General features: G+C 33.6%; 1 protein-coding gene, 1 non-coding gene and 1 pseudogene across 2 annotated transcripts in view; 1 reads left to right on the plus strand and 2 right to left on the minus strand.

Moving 5' to 3' along the window:
• Window positions 1-22,142, minus strand: part of Stxbp5l (syntaxin binding protein 5 like) — a gene marked incomplete at its 5' end in the record, with an annotated part of 350,429 nt that overhangs the window by 15,858 nt on the left and 312,429 nt on the right. Inside the window, 2 exons of the mRNA XM_023702208.1 lie at window positions 3,403-3,642; window positions 6,187-6,357. Coding sequence (XP_023557976.1) covers window positions 3,403-3,642; window positions 6,187-6,357 — 411 coding nt within the window. The remainder of the gene's footprint in view (window positions 1-3,402; window positions 3,643-6,186; window positions 6,358-22,142) is intronic.
• On the plus strand, window positions 3,736-3,842 carry LOC111812879. Its single transcript, XR_002818253.1, has one exon. It is a non-coding gene; the product is annotated as a U6 spliceosomal RNA (small nuclear RNA).
• Window positions 19,246-19,356, minus strand: LOC111812875 (annotated as a pseudogene).

Consider the following 22,142-nt stretch of genomic DNA (forward strand, 5'->3'; position numbering starts at 1 on the left):
ATCATAGACTAATAAAACTTTATTTTAATTTTTGTTTTAAGATTTATACTATATCTTTGACTTACAATTTATTTAAAAGCCATCATATGATATATTCTCCTAGTATCAGAAACTTCAAAAAATTAAAAAAAAACATACAACTAACATAAAATGTAGAAAATATGCAGACCCTCCCTAATGTACTGTTAGCACTCAAGGACTTTGTTTCCAGGGTGCTACCTCCGACTATCCAGATAAACAATAATATCATCCATTGTACTTCTTGTCCTTTTCATAAAAGGCAAAGAGATTTCAACTCACTTGCCCTTTGTAGGGGTTTAAGGGCACAGAAATAAATTAGGCATCCGTGTTAAGCCAAAGCTGTCTCCCACCTTCAGGTAGTAGTAACTATGAGGTGTCTCATTTCAAGTGATTGAAACTCAAATTGAAATATTCTCTCTTTTTACAAAATTTTGACCTATATGTAATAGGGAGAAAGATGAACATGCAATGTGTAATATATGCACAACAAGGCATTATGCAGTCACAAAAAGATCACAATTTTGTCATTTGTAGAAAAATGAATTGATCTGGAAATTGTCATATGGAGTAAAGTAAGTCAAACTTAGAAAGGCAAATGTTACATAAAAAAGATGACAGGAAAACCACAATTAGACAAGAGGAAGGGAGGAAAAGGGAAGAAGTGAGTTGAGAGGGTCAATAACGGGGGCAGGAATATAATCAAAATACATTGTATACATTGAAACCAAAAAAAGTATGAAATGGGGGGCAAGTTACGTTCATGTATAAATCTGTCCAAAAAAACCTCTCATTCATCTGTATAACCTATGTACACTAATAAAAAAAATTGTCAAAAAGGAAAAAAATATATAAAAAAATAATGCTGGCAGGACTGTGGGGAAAAAGGACCCCATTACCACAGTTGTTGGGAGTCTAAACTGGTGCAATCACTGTGGAAATCAGTGTGAAGATTCCATACAAAACTAAAACTAGAGGTTCCATTTGACCCAGAGATTTCCCTTCTTGCTATCTTCCCAAAATAATTAAAAGCTTCATACCACAGTGAGACATGCACACTCTAATTTATAGTGTGGCACAGTTTGTAATAAATAAATCTTGGAAATAGCCCAAATGCCCATTAATTAATGAATGGATAGATAAGATGTGGCTTTTAAGTAAAATGGAGTAGTACTCAGCTAGAAAGAAGCATAAACTAGAGACATTTCTAGGTAAATGAATGTATCACAAAACATACTCAAGTGAAATAAATCAGAAAAACATACAGTAATATCACAGTCTTTCTGGTGTGGGGAACCAAAATATAAATAAGGACCAAAATGTATTATAGATATTGTGAAATAGAAAGAAAAAGTTCAAATGGGAAGGAGAACTAAGGGAGGAAGGAATGAGAAAGAAAAAAGGGAAAAGAAAAAAAGGAAAAATGGAAACAAAGCTTTTGTAAATAAGGAGGGAAAGAGTTGAAGGCAGGGGAGGGGAATGGGAAAAATGAATCAAGATATATCATGGATAGATACAAATGCTCTACGATGAATGTGATCACTATATCTAAATTGTATCAATAAATTAATTAAAATACAAAGACAGAAGTTAATCTTGGGGCATTCTGTTGATTAAATTCTAGTGGAATGAGGATGAAAGCAAGAAGGAACAGCTAGAATGACAGTAAGAAAATCAGGAAAATATCACACTCTAGAACACAAAGTGAAGTGAAAATGTAGATATGTCAAACAGAATGTTGCCTGAGAAGTGACCACTATCAAGGAGGCTTTAAGCTAATGTGGCAAAAAATTTTGATTTAACTTTTAAATGTATGAGCAATGAATGTCTGGCACATTTGTTGAGGTAAAGAATAAATGTGAATTACTAATAATACATTATGGCCTCATTGATTTGGCTTTAACTCAACCAGAATTTTTAAAAAAGGTGTACATTTCCTAAAAATTAGGAGTACAGTAAAAAGTTTCTTTATTGTGAAATACATGTTTATAAAAAAGTGACATTAACCATAATTTGCCATACCATTAAAGAACTGAATATTTTGCCTAGCTTCTATCATATGGACTTTGTATTTTGGTTAATGAAGGAAACACAACTGTCTCTAACCTGCCATACTATCTATATTTTTTTAAAATAAAAACTATTTACCCTGTATATTAATGAAATTATTTTTATAACTTAAGAACTATCGAAAACACTTCTTATATGTAAAAAGAGTAAAATTAGTGGAAGAACCTACTATAATTATTCAAAGAAGTAACAAGTAGTGACAATCCATCTTAATTGTCTTAATCGATTTGATGAAGAGACTACTGGTTAGGTGACTGGGTGTGCTTACTTATGAGAAGACTAATATACTGTTCATAGTTGATTATGGTTTTAGGAGGTGATGTCCAGCTGGAGGAGATCAATCACTGATGGTGAGCCTCTAGAGGTTATATCTCGTTAGTAATCTTTCCTTGTAGATAAATCTGGCTGCCATAAAGTGACCGTCTTTGTTTTTCCTTCTGCCATGATGTTTCTACCTTGGAACTAAACAACCAGGGACTGAAACCTCTGACACTGTTAGCCAGACAACCTATTTCCTAGTTTAAGTTGTGTATGTATGTCAGCTATTTTGTGCCAGCAGTTGGAAAGCTAATGCACAAGGGAATTACACTCAGCTCTTGGTGAAAGGACAAAAAAAGGAAAAAAGTAGGAAAAGAATATAACATATACCTTAGCAAGAACACTTATTACAGAGTAAATTTTCAAGGCACTAGAATAAAGAAGAAATTACATATCTTTTAAACAAGTGAAAAGATTGTGAAAGAGTTTTGAAATCTAAATTAGGTCAGACGGTGTTTAGTTTAATTGTTTGGAGCTCCTTAAGGATGTTGTAAAAACACTCATAGGCTCCAATCTGGCATAGCCTTTTGGAGAAATACTTCAATTTATTAAAAATAAATCTAACTTTTCCATTAAAGTTTTCCTTAGTGCTTATCAGAAAATTATTTCATAAGGAACTGTTGGCAGTTGCACAATTTACTACCATAGAAATGATTATACTTTTACCCTGAAGGACAGGTAAATTACAACACAACAAATATTGGAATAATACATGATTCATGAAATTCTCAGCAGTCCTTATTACACATAACACTGACACTCTTTATTCTACACTAATACAGTTAGTGGATCTAAGGGTGCAGGAGAAGGGGGAGGAAGGGAAGTGAAAAGGGTTAAGATATAAGATATATATGTGCAAATTCCCCATGATAAATATATTTACTATATATTATAAACATATACTAATAAAAAAGTAAAGAAATAAAGCAACTCAAATAATATTCTATGTCTAAATTTGAAAAATAAACCAGGGGATGAATGAATAAAAATTCTTACCACTTGGCAATACCATGACTGGTTCTGTAAACCTTTGTTCATCTGATAATGGTAGGTTTAGGGAAATGATCAACACCATTCCCAGACTAGTTCCAACAAATAGACAAGGGGAGATGGTAGAGTCATTTTTCCGTGCAAAGGATTCCATAAAGTATAATGCTGTAATTGCTTCTTTTGAATCCTTGTCAATACTGGAGATACTGGAGCTTCTAGAACGATTATAGGAATTCTCTCTGTTTTCTATGGAAAATAAGAAGATAAAAATTAAGTATTAGAGTATTTCCAAAATGAGCAAAGTCAGGTTAAAATATGAAGACCAAAATTATAAACAGAGTGCTCACTTCGGCAACACATATACTAAAATTGGAACGATGCACAGAAGATTAGCATGGCCCCTGCACAAAATTATGAACAGAAAGTAGCATTCATCCTTCATTTATTGATTTGGAAGGAGGTTTCTTTAGTTCATCAACTTAAAAAATATCTTCTAGAAGTCTAGAAGTCTGAATCTAAATTATGGGCAGAAAGAAATCTAGGCCCTGAGTCTCTGCAGGGACTGTGTGTCTTGGTGTACTCTGAGGAGAAAGTGTGGCAAGATTGAGGAAAAGATAGATAAGAGCTGGGTTCAGGTGGAGGCCTTTGCCTGATGGATAAAGGACCCTCCCAACAACAATGGTGGCATTTACTCATACTCCTGAAAAGTTAGTATTAAGAAACACAAGGTTGCCTAGTGACAAATGGTCAGAATTGTTTGGGTAAGATGTTTTTCTTAAAACTGAGTTTGATTGCTTTAGGCACTGAGGCCTTGTCCTGCCCTCCCACATAGGATCAATTTCCAGCTTTAGCCCCTCCAACAAGTGTCCTAAGTTTCAGTTTATCATTTTTTTTTCTCTACATTACCTCAGAGACTAGTTAAAATTCTTTAACCTGGAAAATATATCCAATCTAAATAGTCAAAGTCATAAAAATTTCTGATAAGCTGTACTTATTTCTTTTAACCGTCAAAAATATTCTTAATGATTTCTTGACATTTTTCCACTTAGTGACACAATTGTGGCTACTGATGTGATAGAAGTAGTCTAGATCATAAATATTCTGTGATAAGCACATTATATATCTGGGGGTAATTAAGACTATAAAAATTAAAGTTTATACCAAGACCAAAATGCAAATATTGTCTCTCTGAACTGGTATCAAACTGCCCACCTTGAATTCAAATTTTTTTTGTTTTTTTTTGGTGAATTACATTTTTTTTTATTGGCCTCCTCCTGAATTACATTTTTTCCAAACAAAAAAAATCTCTCCTTATCCTATTGGGAATATAGGATATCTATATCTTATTTTATATAGGATATATAAAATATAAAAAAGGATATATTTTTTAAGAATAGGATATATTTTATATCCTAAAATCATAAAAAGTATATATTTTAATCCTATCTCCTATTGAACTGTCACAGACTCTGTCTTGTTTTATATATAGATATATAGATAGATAGATAGATAGATAGATAGATAGATAGATATATTTTATTTAGTACCGGGTCTACAGGATCTCATTACACAGATCAGACTCATAATGATCCTCCTGTTTTCAGCCTCCCAAGCACTGGTATTACAGGTGCGCACCACCACGCCCAGTCTCAGTCACCGTCTCAGGGTGGCCTGGGGGCAGGAGATCAAACCCCAGTCCCTACATCTGCCTAAGCAGGCACTTTAATCTGCTGAGCTATCTGGTTGGCCCTTGTTTTGTTCAATATTAATTACAATAGCCATTTTATTTTCTTGCATGACATATTCACCCAGCCCCTTATATTTAGGTGATTTTTTTTTTTTTTTTTTTTTAAGACAGGGTCCTGTTATATAGTCCAGGCTGGACTTGAACTTGCAGCAACCCTCTTGCCTCAGCCTCCCCAGTGCCATGGAGGGTACTCCATGCCCACGCAGTTTTCAGTGTTTTTTTTTTTTTCAGATCTTTTTTTTTTTTTCAAACCGAATTGGTAGAACAGTTTCAATAATTAATACATTGCATACATTCTTCCTAGTGGTTAATTGCTGTACAAGATGCAGAAATGATATCCTATTTACAAACACCATTAGAACAAATCCCTCTATTCATTAAGAGAATGTAACTATATATCTATCCTAACCACTTTGAATACACAGATACAAAATGGACATTCATCTGTATTCCCTTTTTTTGTTAAGTTCCATTATTTGAATATTATAGGTGTGTAAACTGGAATTCAAATCTTTTTCCAACTTTATTTTTGACTAAATAAAAAGCTGCAGACTATGCCATCCTATGGATGGTAGCAATTTTTTTGACGATGCTTCAGCCCACTTTAAGTAAACAGAATGGTTTCATAATCTCTTGATTATCAACACTGGTACAGGCATACTCAACCATAACTTCACTAATCTCAGTAAAGTTTTAGTGAAACTGTACTAGTCTCTTAATTGCTCCAGGATACAAGTTCCTTATATTTTTCTTTTTAGTACCTTACTTTCCCCTTCTCTTCAAATAGGTACAAAGATGTCTCATAACTATATACAAAGAGATATAAGTCCTCAGAATTTTTTTCCAGGAAATAAAATAAGGAAAAAGAAGGATTCTTTTTCCTTTTTATCCCTCAGCAAATTCTGGAGTCATGCTGGCAGCCCAAGCAAGCTCTCAGTATTCATTGCCTTTAAATGATACTTCCATAGCTTGTCTCCCACCATCTGTTAGCATAGTAAATTGAATTTTAACTGTACTTACTAAACTTTGTATGTTTAACCTACCTTCTGCTGTAACTGGTAAAGAAATCTCCATGCAAGCAGCTGACTGTGCCTTACGAAATGGTGGTCTTCCAGGAGCCCAGCGATTTACTTTTGAAACATCAGCACTAGAAAGACGTTTTCCAGAACTGCAACTTTGAGAAGTTGGACTTGTGCAGTGTCCATTTACATGATCTGTACCAAGAGGGGGAAGGCAGCATAAATATTACAAATCTTCACTTAAGGAAATTCATTAATCTGTGAAGTAGAAGCATAAAAAATCCCTTTTTTCTAAATCACATGAATATGGGCAAATCCTTGCTATTTTAAGAAATAGTCACAGCTGTAGGTTTATCCAAATTTTAAAAAAATGTTTATTAAGTTAAATACACTTTTCTTATGACTAATATAATTTGAAATTTACTCTATATCTGTAAATATATTATATAATTCAACTGCAATATGAAATAAGTTTAGTTTTGGGACAGTTTGTTGCATAACTTAAATATAGACTTTAAGTTTTGGAAACACTTTTAGTGGTTGAAATTTAAAATATAGAATAGCAGCATCTTAATACAAGTTAAGGATAGGAATTAAGAACATTGGCTCTGAGCCAAATTGACTGGGCCAATTCTGCCACTTACCAGTTACACAAATTACTGAAGGCCACACATTTTAGTTTCCCTTTTCATAAATTATTACCTACATTATGAGTTTTGTGATTTGTGTCTGTGGGGTATATGAGATATTACATGCCACATACTAGAATACATGATGATATATAGTAAACATTGAATTTAATTTTATTAGCACTGTTATTCTAAAGCACAAAAGTGCTCCTGAAAATAAAAATACTGCTCATTTAGGGCTTGTGGGTGGACCTTTGTTTGGATACATCACTAAAAACTTGGGTTCAATGGTCAAGTGCTTGCTTAGTATTAGACCTGGTTCTTACTAAAATTGTGTCTTATTCCTCTTTTTATTTTTCTTATAAGCTAACAAATTGCATTTGAAACATTACCTCAGTTCCACAATACACAGAATGCCTTTTGAAATGTGCTCTTGTCATTTAAGGACAGCAGAGTCATATGGGGGAAGAGTGCATAACGGTCATGCTGAACACATAGAACAGGCAAGCAGTCTATACTCCATGACAGCTTTTATGTTTTGAAAAGTTTGAAAGGCTAAAATTACACTTGTCCCATATTCTCTTGCAGCTAGTGAAGGGTGAGAATTAGTTCTTATCATTTTTTCTTCTTAATCTTTACTTATTTAGTACAGAGTCTCTTTACACAGCTTGGACTCATAGTGTTCATCCAGTCTCAGCCTCCCCAGCGCTGGCATTACAGGCTGTCACCATGCCCAGGTTCAGTGGCTGGTGTGGGGTCCTGGGGATCGAACCTGAGTCCTTGAGCTCACTAGGCAGGTGTTCAGACTGGTGAGCTTTCTCTCCAGCTCCTTATTATTTTACATATACTGGTGTGTTCTACTATTTTTTAAAATGAGAGTTGATATTTATTAAATATTTAAGTGATGGTTATTTTACTTCTTTAAATCTTAACATTCCTGAAATATATGTGCTTTTATTATTTTCCTGATATTGCAGATGAGGAAACTGAATTTTAGACAAAAAGGTTCAGAAAATTTTCTTCTGTCACCTAGTGGTAGGTAGGCAGGATTCTGCTTCTCTCAGGGTTTGTATGATTAAACACTGGGAAACAGGGTCAGCTAAAGTATTTGGGAACAGGTAGCAATTCTGAAGACATACTGAGTAGTAGGGTTTAGGAGGGTGATGTAATCCATACCAGGATCCAAGTCTTTTGGAACTAATCATCTTCCTTTTTTTTTTTTTTTTTTTGGCAGAATTGGGGATTGAACTCAGGCACTTGCACTTGCCAGGCAAGCGCTTATTCTACAGAGCTATCTCCCCAACCCCTCATTTTCCATTTTGATATAGATCTGAGCCCAGATGGAAAGGCAGAAATAGCTCAGGATGAGTTATCACGGGCAAGTTAAGCCAAGACTATCCCTCCTTCACTGTCACACCAAGGGCAACAGCTGGTACCATCAGTTTCAAGGGTACAAATTACAATACAACCCAAACTGGACTCATAAGTCAGGAAAAAAAAGAAAAGAAAAAACCCCGCCCTTTCCAAAGACATGGTATGTTTAAGAGCTTAGAACTTATTTATAGGAATGTGGGAATAGAATGTATAAATCTCAGCTAGATTCAAAAGTGAGTAGCAAAGCCCTGAGAACAATGAAATTTGCCAGTTATCCAAAAATCTTGGCTTTCTTAAGCTAAAGCTCCAGTATTCCTCTTTAGCAGTTACCATTTTGGTTGCTGTTTCATGTGCATATACTTTATTTCCATTTATAGCAGAGTAGTATCAGCTAACAGATTATTCAACATGCTTTCTTTTCCTTTTTGTGCATTTGCAATATATAATGAATACATACATCATAAACAGTTAACATATATGTATATTGCATCTTAATCCTTTGTACAGCCCATTTTCCTTTCTCCCCTCCTATCTTTCTATCCCAAGGTTCCCTTCCCATCTTCAAAAGCTCTATCTTCCTGTTTCCTATCATCTGTCTTGCTTTTGTTTTTCTCCCCTGTTGTGACAGACAAATTTCCTCTAGCTTTTCACATCTGATTCATGAGGTCTTTTTGACATTATTACATATAGGCACTCCAGAATTTGGACCATATTCTTTTGGTTTCAATAGGGTTTATATAATTAAAGGCTAATTTCACAAGTGAATTTTTAAAAATTTAAGGGGAATTTCTTTGTTAATGGTTTTCTTTACCATGATGAATATTACATACATTATATATATATTCATATTCATTTATACATGAATTGACATAAAACACTTAGAAATTTAATCGAGCTCAGACATTCTGGAAATTTATGACAAAGAAACATGCTAAATATCAAATAAAAATAAAAACTATTTAACAAAGCTATTCACTGTAATATTATTATAGGAAACAGCTGTAGTTTACCTAAAATTTTAGGTGAATTGCAGTATGTATCATAATAGAGTACTATAATTTTTAAAAACAATTTTAAAGTGTTCGTAGGAACTCATAAAACATCTATAATATTTGTTGCACTAAAAAACACTCCAAAAGCTGCTATAAAATGAAAGTAATTTTATTATATTCAAGGATTCTGTTGAGTGGGACTTCGACTAAGGCAAGACGGGCTGTCTAATCTCCATGACGTCCAGAGTGCTCTTCGAGATACTTGAAATGGCCAACTCTTGAAATCCTTTGGAGGTTTCCTTACTCACCTGGATTACAGTGATGCAGACTGAGTCTCTTAGGATTGTTGATGGTGACAGCTTCAGGAAGCATGAGTTTCAGGGTCTTAGGCATAGTCTTAGTATCCTTAGCGTTTTTGCATGGTGGCTCAGCTTCAGAGAGTCTGGTAAATGATTTTGGAAGTAGAATGGAAGCTATTTGTCTACTTCTTTGCTGATATTTTAGTAGAGACTATATGTGCTTTTAAAAGCCACATTTCAGAATCCAGCCACAGATTTTTGTGTGCCAAGAGGTGGTGTGATAGAATCCTGACCTTACTTATGTTAAGTTCAGCAGCTTATTGGCAGTGGTCATCTTGTTGTATTTCTAACTATAGCAAAGGAAGCTGCTCACCTGGTGTGTCTTTTATTGGTCTTACCAAGAAAGTTATAAATAGTTATGCTTAAAGTCTACTTCTTTAACTTTTCAATGATTTGATGAGCATCTAGACTGTCATATTATTCATTTTCTTGTAAACACAGCTAGAATGTTTTATGTTTCTTATATTGTATTAGTGGTTTAACCTATCTGTTGAACTTTGTATCATATAGAAAAAAATGTACCATTTAAAAAAATTCAACCTTGGGCAAATGAGATAGCTCAGTGGGCTATGTGCCTGCTTAGCAAGCTCAAGGACTGGGGTTCAATCCCGGCACCACATGCTATGCTGGTGGCACACATCTATAATCCCAGTGCTGGGGAGGTTGAAAATGGGAGGATCACTAAGAGTCTGATCTGCGTAGTGAGACCCTATACCAGGTACATAAAAAAATTTAAAAGTAAAACTAAAAAATTCAACCTTAACACAATCTGCAGTGAAAGGGAAATGATCATTCTTTATTTTATAGGAAGACTCCCATTTGAAAACTTATACATTTAAAAAAAATGCTCATTCCCTAGTGCCTTTAAGACATGATATACTATATTATTTGTAGAAACTAATAATTGCATAGTGATGATTTACTAAAAATGTGTTTTGTATCCAATTGAATTTTATTTTTAACACAGTCATTTGACAGCTTTATCAAAGAATGTAAATGAAGATGTGGTTTAATACTTGGTAGACTAGTCTTGTTAAGCAAGCCTTTTAATATACTACACAATTCTAAGAATATTAAATTACTATTATGGCTAAATTACAGAGAGCGATTGTATTACAAAATAAGTATCAAACATAACATGAACACTTGACATTAAATGTTATCAAGTAGTTAAAATACAAAAATCTTTAATACATAATCATAATAAAATATGGCTGATACATCAAATGGTAATTAAAATATTTGAAAACCCATGTTACTCTATCTTTGCTTATTTTCACAGTCAACTCTTTCTTTTATCATTATTTTTGTAACTCTGACTAGCACACAGTCTGTCAACTGACTACATGTTAGTTGTTTACCTGATTGATTTGTTTAAACAGGAAAACAATTTAAAGAATATTCACAACTTAAAACACTCAGGGGAACCTTTGAGATATATTTAGAAGCTTTGTGGTCCTAAATAATGCTGAAATTTTATAATAATAATAATACAGTTTATATCTGATTTGCTTAGTTTCTTTCACTCACCATAAGTTAGGGATTCCTCTATATTGTATGTCAAGTAATCACTTCTTTTTATTGCTGAGGAATATTGTACTGTTGCATATGCTGCAATTTGTTCACTCACCTTTTGATGGTTATTTGGAATTTTATCAGTCATTAATCATTTTTAAAGAGATTTTAAAATGAAGTAAATATTTTCTAGTGTTTTTCATTCTTCTGTGTAGGTCAGACTTTCATAAATATTATTTTCCTTGTTTTTGAAGGACTTTCTGTAAATATTTTTACAGTTTTTTAAATTTGAACTTGTTGATTTTCTTTATTTTAAAAATTGTTACTTTATCTTTATCTTTGAAAAATATTTCTATTGGAAATAGAATTCTCATTTAATGATTTTTCTTTCAGCAGTTAAAAAGTTTTTCCTTTGGCATATAGTTTGTATTATGTGATCAAGTCTCTATATTTGTTTAGTATATTAATATAAATTTTTCCTCTGGCTGTTTTAAAACTTTGTGATGTATTTTTTGAAAATCATATTTCTTGTTCTTGAAGTTCATTCAGCTTCTTGGATTTGTAGATTGATACTGTTCATCAAATTATGAAAACTTCTGGCATTACTTTTTCCTATACTGCTTCTACACTATCTAGTCTCTCTTCTCTTCTGGGACTACTATTGCATATGGATTAGTTAACATGGAATTCTCCAACAACTTACTAAATCTCTGTAACCATTATTTTTTATTCTTTTGTTACATTTTGGATGGTACATATTTTAGTTCAGTAACAATCCTCTGTAGAGTCAGTTCTGCTATTAATCCAATCAATGCATTTTCACCTCAGACATTATACTTTGTTTAATTTCCAGAAAATTCTTTTAGATCTTTTTGATATTTTATACATTTCTTCTTTATATACTTGTAGTTTCCTCTACTGCTTTGGTATGTACAGTATATATTGCACAGCAATTTAATGTTTTTATCTATTTATTTTATCTTATGTGTCATTTGTTGATATTTTTATTCACCATAGATTATATTCTTCTGCTTCAGTAGATACTAGACATTATAAATTTTATTAGGTGCTGTCCCCACTTTCATTTCTTAAATACACTTTTTTATTGGAAGCCACAATAACATTTCTAGAACAGTACTTTTCTTTTAAAATAATTAGTTGCCAAAAAGTCTACAGGACAGGAGGATTTCATGGGCAAATGAAATGAGTGACATCAGTGATACAAGGGTTAAGAGGGAGGAAATAAGAATATTATTAATATGATTTAGACTAAAATGTTCCCCAAAAGTTCATGTGTTTAGAAGGTGATTGCATAATTGGGGCATTATAGCTGATGTGTTAGGAAGTGGGATCTAGTTGAAAGAGGTGGGCCGCTTGGGGCATGACCTAGAAGGGTATATTCTATCTTATTTCCTGACTCCTCCCTTTATTCTAGGCTTCCCAGCCACCATAACACAGGGAAGCTTTCTTCTGCCCAGATCTGCAAACACCCTGAGAGACAGCTAACTCTAGATTGAAACCTCTAAAACCTGTGAGCCTAAGTAAACCTCTATTCCCTTAAGTTGTGGATTTGAGGTATTTTGTTCCAGTGATGAAAAAGTCACTAGGACAGACATATTGTTATAGATACTTGTACTAATTGTAAAGCTGTATAGCATTATTTAAAAGAGAATTTGGATTAGTTTTAAAAGTATATATCAAGCTCTCCAGCAACAACTAAAACAGTAAAAATAATTGATCAGTTAAAAGAAGAGAGAGGGTCCAACATGGTGACACAGGTCTGGAATACCAGTACTCTGGGAAATAAGGTAGGAGTATTATAACTTCAAGCCCAGCATAGGAAATTTAGGAATTTAGTGAGTTCTTGTCTGAAAAACAAAAAAGAGTTAGGGATATACCTCAGTGTGAAGGTTGTAGGTTCAGTCCCCAGTAAAACACACACACACACACACACACACACACACACACACACACGAGAACAAAAGGAATCATATAAAATATTCAGTTCTTGTATTACCCTTCCATTTAGCCTAGGTCTCAGGTATCAGTATTAGTGCTACAATAGAGAAACTCAGTATTACAGACAGTCCCTGATCCCTGCTGCCAGGCTCATACTTACAGTCTGAAGTGCATTAGGTCATAGAATTGGCAGCATCAACCATCCCTTCTTCAACTTTATTGCCAGAATGGAAAGCAAAACTCTACTCAATAGGATTCAGGGAACAAAAGCTAGAGTTCTATCTTAGAGACTAGTGTCAGACCCCTGTTATATGATACAATGCCTGGTAAAGACTGAAGGTCTGCACACAAGCTAGAGTTTCCAATGGAGCCATTATAGTAGCTCAGGAATCAGGCAAGGAAATATGGACTAGTGGGTGGTGTGTTGTGGAATGCATAATTTCTGGCCTGGGATTGGGCCTAGGACACACCAGCTCTCCTCCTGAAACTGCAGGTCTCTATAGTTATGAGACTCAGATGCACTCCAGCTTAGCAAAATATTTATGGACAAACGGCTGTCTCTACCCCCCATTCTCCATTTACAGACAGTACAGCTATTGTCCAGCTATTGGTCACAGATTATATTCTACAACTGTCATGGTGCAGGCAGAAATTGGTGACCCAGTGGATTTATATTTCAACCTACATCACTCCCAGAGGGGTACAGCTAAGACTGGGCAGGTCTTTATGGCTGTGAGACTCAGATACAATTCAGCTCAGTATCAGAATACATTACTTAAGGGATTGTCTTGATATATGCTGGTATCATAACATAGTACAAGACCCAATTTTTTGGAGGGTAGGACAGAGTAATAAGATACAAAGCATTGCCATAGGACTTTGCTGAGATGGTAAAACCTAATGGTGGGCAGATCCTACTGGCTCCAATTATAGGTCTAACTATAGCCATTTTCAATTTCTGGAATATCTCTAGTGTCTGGGGAAGACATTATGGCTCCAATCTATTAGATTTTCTCTTATAAATATCAGCACCTATGATTTGTTGCAGTGGTCCTTAGCCACAGGTACAATGCAGCAATAGGGACCAATGTGGGCCTTAGTCATACACCAATGCATATTATCTGACCATAGAGCAATGAAAATGGAAATTAATGACAAAAGAAACCAAAAAAACCCTATAAACCTATGGAAGTTACATAATATCTTCCTGAACAAAAAATGAGTTACAGATGAAAGAAGAAATTAAACAATATGTAAAATCAAACAAAAATGCACATAAAACTTACCATAATCTGTGAGATGCAATGAAAACAGTCTTAAGAGGGAAATTTATAGTGGTAAAATGTCACATCAGTAAACAGCAGGAGAACAAAAAAAAATTCTAATGCTGCACCACAAGCTTCTAGAAAAAGAAGAGCACGTCAAGCCCACAGCCCAAAGAAGGGAAGATCAAAGCAGAAATTAATGCAAATTGGACTAAGAAAACCAAAGAATAAATGAATCAAAGAGTTGGTTCTTTAAAAGAATAAGATTGATTTAGCCCTATACAACCATATCAAAAAAGAAATAAAACACTTGAATTCATTCAATAAGGAATGAAAAGGGTGAAATCACTATTGATCCTGTGGTTATTCAGACCATCAATACCTATTTTGAAAATCTTTAATTTCAGAGGATAGAAAACATAGAATAGACCGATTCACAGACACATATAAGTGAGCAAAACTGAATAAAAAAGGCATATACATTCTGAATAACCCAGTATCAGTTAATGCAATTGAAAAAAATAATTAAAAATTTGTAACAGAGGCCCAGGTTCTGATGAATTCATAGCTGGCTTCTACAGGAAATTTAGAGAACATTTAACTCCAATATTTCTCAATGAAATGCAAATGGAACCAGTTATACTACCAGAGAAATACCCAACCAAAAAGGGGAACGACAGGCCAATATTCAAAATGAACACAGATGTAAAAAAACCTCAGTAAAAAAGCACACAGAATGCAGCAAATCTAGATTATACCACACACTTATTGAACAAGTGGGATTCATTTCCGGGATGCAAGGATGGTTCAATATACTCAAATCAATCAATGTAATATTACATGTCCACAGAGTGAAAAGCAAATTCTCAGAGATGCAGAAAAAGCTTCTGACAAAGTCAAACACTCATTCATGATAAAAAAAAATCCAGAGAAAATCAGAATAGTCTTTACCTTATTTGATAAAAGCCTTCTATAACAAACCAACATCTAACATCATACTAACTAGACAAAAATGGAAAGCTTTCAATCTATAATCAGAAACAAGAGAAAGATGTCCACTATGCCACTGCTTTTCAATATAGTTCTAGAGAGCCAGGTATATAGCTCAGTGGCATAAGGAGCTGTTTGGCAAGTTCAAGGTCTTGAGTTTGATCCCCAGAACAACAAAAAAATTAAGATCAATATAGTTCTGGAAACATTAGCTAGAGTAAGTTGACAAGATAGAAAAATAAAAGGAATAAGGACAGGAAAGGAAGAAGTTAAATTATCATTATTCACAGATGACATAATACTCTACATAGAAGAACACAAAAACTACACCAAAAGACTCCTAGAATTAATAAACAAATTCAGAGGCATATTTGAATATAGTCAATGCTCAAAAATCAATAGCACTCATGTATACAAACAACAAACTCACTGAGAAAGAAATTATGGAAATCTCACCCTTAACTGTAGTATCTAAAAACATGAAATACTTTGGAATCAGTATAACAAAAAAGTAAAAGATCTATAAATTGAAGATTAAAATACTCTGAAAAAAGAGATTGAAGAGGATTTTTTTTTAAGAAGGGCAGATAGTCCTAGATTGTGGATAGGAAGAACCAACATGGTGAAAATGGCCATAGTCCCAAAACTGTTACACAGATTTAATGGAGTCTCAATCAAAATACCATTAACATATGTCACAGATCAAGCGAAAACATCATAAAATTCATCTGGAACCATAATAGACCTGGAAAATTAAAAGCAATCCTGGGCAACAAAAGAAAGGTAGGAGGCATCAAAATCCCTGACTTGAAATTATATTACAAAGCTATCATAATAACTGGCAAAAACCAAAATCAGACCTGAGAATCAATGGAAAAGATTAGAAGATGCAGACACAACTACAAACATACTCAGCCATCTGATCTTTGATAAAGGGGTCAAACATGTTTCCTGGAAGAAATATAGCCTGTTCAAAAATTGGTACTAGAAAAACTGGCTTTCCGCATGCAAAAACTCAAACGAGACCCATGTCTATCACTGCAATAAACTAAAGTCAAAATAAATTCAAGATATAAATATTAAAACAAAACACTGAGTCTATTGAAAGTGAAAGTAGGTAGAAATCTTGAAGACACAGGGGTAGGCATGGATTTCATGACAAAAATGAAACTGCGAGTCAAATACTTCAAAGAACCAACAACTGCCATCCCATCTTCTTAAAATCACCAAATGCATAAAAAGAAAATCCATGAAACTTGTAGTTAAGTGTCCTTCAGACAAAGGACTTTTAGTTAAAATATGTGAAGAATTTTTACAAAAAAACAGTCCCCCAAAATTCAAGGACCCAATGCACAAATTGGCATCTGAGACTAACACATATTTCTTACATGAAGAAATGCAAATGGAAAATGAACATATGAAAAAATATTCAACAACATTGGTCATTTGAGAAATGTAAATTAAGACAATACTAGGATTTCATCTCACCCCATAAAGAATGACCATCAAGAAATCAATGAATAACAAATTCTGATGTGGCTGTAGGGAAAAAGGAACACTTCTCCACTGTTGGTGAAAGTGTAGACTGGTACAAGCACTGTGGAAGGCAGTGTGGAGATTCCTCAAGAAAGTGGGATTAGAGGTCCCATTTGACCCTACTTGTCCCTTTCTGAGTATTTTCCCAGGAGTACTGAAAACATCATACCACAGTTATATGTGTGCAGTACAATATCTGCTAGATCTAGGTGCTAGAGAAGACATTTTCAAATGTTTGAGAGAAGATTATTATCACTAGTCTCTCACCACAAGAAATGTGAAAGGAAGTTTTAAGGATGATATAAAAAGACACTAGATAGTAACTCAAGCTCATATAAGGAAATGAAAATCTAAAGGCAATTACACAGGTAACTACAACAGCTAGCACTTGGCACTGTAGTATTTTGGTTTTGTCTACCAAATAGGTACACAAATACACTAGATTTAACAGACATTTACAGAATATTCTAAGTAATAATATTATATACATTCTTCTCAAATGAAAATGTGACTTTATAAAGGAAAAAAATCCTATGTTAGGCTATAAATTAAGTCCTAATATAGCTAAAGGCAGATATCATACAAAGTACCCTTGATCACAATGGGCTGAAATAGTTAGAATTCAATGACAGGTGTACAACTGCAAAATTTACAGATCTTTGGAAAGATATCCTTAGTTCCTGGACAGGAAAAAAATGTAGTGAAAATTTCCATACTTCCAAATCCATTATACAGATTTAATGAATCCCAATCAATATAACAGCATTCCTCAAAGATCTAGAGAAAACAACCTTATAATTCAGATAGACTAAGAAGAGACCTAGAAAAGCAAAAGCAATTCTGAGCTACAGGTCAAGGCAGGCAAAAATCACAATACCTGATTTGAAGCTATACAACAAAGTTACAGTAATAAAAACAACATAATACTGACAAAAACCACTAATACAAAAGCAAAGCAAACCAAAATGAAACAGAAAAAAAAGACCAGAGAATCAATATAACAGAATAGAAGATGCATAAACAACAAAAATAGCCATCTTATCTTTTACAAAGAGGTCAAATACTTTCACTGTAAGAAACACATTCTCTTTAATAAATGGTGCTGGGAAAACTGGCTTTCCACATGCAAAGATTGAATCTGGGCCCCTATCTTTCATGATGGACTGGAATAAAATCAAAATAGATCAGCGATCTAAACACTAAAACAGAAAAATATTTGCTGAAAGATAGAATAGGTAACAGTTTGATTGCACAGGGAGACATAGATGTAGGCAAAGATTTGATCACACAGGGAATATTACAAAGACTCAGTAACTAGGATCACATTAAGTTAAAAAGGTTTTGCACAGAAAAGGAAACCACAAACAGAGTGTAAAGACAACCTAAAGAATGGGAAATTTTTTTTTTACTCTCTACCCTTCAAAGGACGAATATCTAGAATATATAAAAAACTAAAAAAGTCAGACCACTAAAATTTAAAGTTGTAAACCAAAATGGAGAAGTACAAAAGCAAATAAATATATGAAAAAATGTCCAAATCACTTTCATTTGCAAAATGCCAATTAAAACCACACAGATTCCTTCCTCAATCCAGAAATAATTGCTAGCATCAAGAAATCAAACAATAACAAATCCTGGGAAGGCTTTTGTGCTAAAGAAACCCTTTCTCCTTTGTTGGAGGGAGTATAAATTGGTACAATTTAGAAATGTATTTGGTAATATGGAAATTAGTGTTGAGTTTCTTCAGATACTAAAACTAGAATTTCCATTTGACCTAGCTATTCACATTCTTGGCATCTACCCAAAAGAATTAAAAGTAATACATCACAGTGATATATCCATACTAATGTTTATAGCAACATTATTTATCATAGCTAGATCTTGAAAACAGTCCATACGCCTCTCAACCAATGAATAAGTCAAGAAAATGTGGTATCTATATGCAAATATTATTCTGTTATAAAGAAGGATAAAGTTGAGGCATTTTTAGAAAAATAGATATTGAGATCATAATTTGAAGTAAATGTGAATGCAATTTTAAAGTATGGCAAATATGTACTAATACAACTATATTAAATTAAAATAGAAGTTAAGAAATACACATGGAATTTTGGAAATTAAACAACACATTCTTAAATATCTAATTTATCTTTTAGAAACCACAAAATAACTCAGAGATAACAAAAAACATGAAAAATGCATATAAAAGTTATGTAAAACAATAACAGTAATAATAAGGGTAAAATTTGTAGCTATAGATGCTTATATTACAAAAGAAGAAAGATATAAAATCAACATCTTTCACATTCAACTTAACCTACAGAAAGAAAAGAACTAAACTCAAGGCTAGCAGAAATAAGGAAAGAATGACTACTGAAACACAGATAAAATAAAAAAATCAGGGGCCAGGGAGATGGCTCAGTAGAATAAGCGCTTGCCTGGAAAGTGCAAGGGCCTGAGGTCAATCCCTGGTTCTGCCAAAAAAAAAAATCAATAAAAACAAATGTTTTACAAATAGCAATAATCACACCTTGGATAAACCTCATTGGCTATGCTACTGCCACTGCACAAAGCTAAAACAAATATTTTTGAGTAATTAACAAAACAGGAAGATCAAGAATAATAATATCACTAAAATTAGAAATTAATATATGTAAATTATTATGAATGCCAAAGAAAAATAATTATAATACAGTAAAAAGAACATTTGTATGCCAACAAATTTAATAACATAGATGAAATGGCAAAATTTCTAAGAAAATTACAAATTCTAAAAAAAAAATACAGCTCCTAACAAGTCTATGAAGAAATTGACACTGACATCTAGGGAGACCAAATCAATAAGTCTAATAAAGTCTTCTATATAATAATTTTACTGATAGTCTCTACTAAATATTGAAAGAGGTAATATCAATATTTCTCATCCTTTCCCACAAATAAGGCTAAAAAAGGGTAAATAATTTATAATTTATTGTATGAGGCAAATATTACCTGGATCCTAAAACCTGAAATACACACTAAAGAAAACTATAGACCAATATTCTTTATAAACATTGATGTAAAAATACCCAACAAAATAGTGGTAAACATGGGCCGAGGAGATAGCTCAGTAGAATAATTGCTTGCCTGGCAAGCTCAGGGTCCTGAGTTCAATCCCTGGTACTGAAAAAAAAATAGTGATAAACAGAAGTCAGCAACACATTTAAGGGGTATGTACTAAGACCAACCGTGGTTTATCCTTGGAATGAAAAGATGGCTCAACATAAGAAAATTGATTATTTTAATATACCACATTAATAGTATAAAAAGAAAAACTGACATGTTCATCTTAACAAATACAACTGAGAAAATTCATACTTTTTGAGTATGTTAGAGTATTAATTAATTAATTAATTTTAAAGAGAATAAACAAAAACAAAATGAACATTCAATGAGTTAGGAATAGAAGGAAATTCTCTCAACATTAGTAAAACCACATGTAAACATCACAGATTCCACAAAAAGCTGTTAACTTTAGCAAAGTAGCAGGATACAAAGTCAGTAAATGAAACAGTTGCATTTCTTCACACAGGGAAGCAACTAAGGAAATTATAAAAGTAATTTATAATTCTTACATCAAAAAGAATAAGATACTTAGAATTAGCTTAACCAAGGAAGTATAATACTACAATGAAATCTACAAAATAAGCTAAAGAATGAACTTGCATTATTACCTAATATCACATATAACAATGAACTAAAAGAGTGAAGACTTAAAATTATGAAGCTCTTACAACACAGAAAAATTAAAAATTCATGGCAATGGATGTTATGGTTTATATCTAGATATGCCCCAACCCTCTTGTGCCCATAGGGAGGGCTTTTAGGAGTGACTGGCTCATTAGTATGACATATCAAATAGTGTACACAACAAATGAATCAGCTCACTGACTGGATTACCATAGTTCTAGGTGCAGATGACTGGATTTATTGAAGACCGAAGACCTATCTTGAGGATAGTGACACTAACCAATAGACTTATGGCCTGAATGGAATAGGAAAAGGGAAGCTCAGTGTTGCTGTTTTCTGTTTGCCCTGCCACAGACTGTTTCTCCTCCTCCTCCATGCCTCTCTGTTATACCTCCCTGCCTTGGAGCCAGCCAACTGTGGACTGAATCCTCTACAAACTATGAACTAAAATAAACTTTTCCTCTTTTATCTTGGAAGCATCTTGTGCTTCATCTCAGCAATGAGAAAGTAACCAAGACACTGGATTTGGTATTGATTTCCTCTCCTCTCCTTTCCCTTTCTTCTTTCCTTCCTGCCTTTCTTCCTTTTTGTATTTAGTACAGGGTCTACAGGGTCTCACTATACAGATCAGATTCATAGTGATCCTCCTGTTTGCAACCTCCCAAGCACTGGGATTACAGTTGTGCGCCACCACACCCAGTCTCAATCACTGTCAGTGTAAACACAATAGAGGAGGGGTAATTATAATGTTTATTTCAGAAAAATAGACTTACGTGTTTGTTTTTTAAACCTCTGGCTTGGTGTAGTGGCACACCTGTAATTCCAGCACTTGGGAGGCTGAGGTAGGAGGATTCCCATGAGTTCAAGGCCAGCCTGAACCACATACTACATAGGGAGATCCTGTCTCAAAAACAAAACAGAGCAAAATTTACAAGAGACACAAAGGCCATAATATAATACTATGTGGGTCAATTTATCAAGTGGATAGAATACTTAAATATATATGCACACAGCATGAGAACATATAAATAAATAAAACATTAAGTCTGCTAAGCAACAGATTAACTGTAATCCATATTGAAATTCCAAAGAAATTTTTTATAGAAGAGAGAAAACAATTTCCAAATTCATATGGAACCCAAGAAGGCCTGAAATGGATAAGACAATCCTGATAAAAATTTTTTAAAATGCTGGAAAGAAAATAAAAAAGGCTGGAGATTTCATATTTCTTTATTTCAAATTATAGTAGAGAACAACAGCAATACTAACAATAGAATTTCATTTGACTCATATTCCCCTTTTTGGATATCTTCCCTGCACAGTTAAAAACATACTGTTGTACATATAAAATACCTATGTACATATAAAATGATGTATATGTACCTATGTTTACAGCAGCACATTCATAATAGGTAAATCTTGGGATCAGCCTATCTGTCCATCAACAGATGAATGGATAATGCAAATGTGGTATCTATACACAATGGAGTACTCCTCATCTATTAAGAAAGATAAAGCTGAAGCACGTGTGGGGAAAGTGGATGTACCTTTGTGGGAAAGTGGATGTAGGAAAGTGGATGCATAATGTTCAATGAACACACAAGCTTGAACATGTATTCTCATGTATGAAAA

Source organism: Octodon degus, unplaced genomic scaffold, assembly GCF_000260255.1.
Source record: "Octodon degus isolate 3935 unplaced genomic scaffold, OctDeg1.0 scaffold00147, whole genome shotgun sequence".
In the NCBI taxonomy this organism is placed as follows: Eukaryota; Metazoa; Chordata; class Mammalia; order Rodentia; family Octodontidae; genus Octodon; species Octodon degus.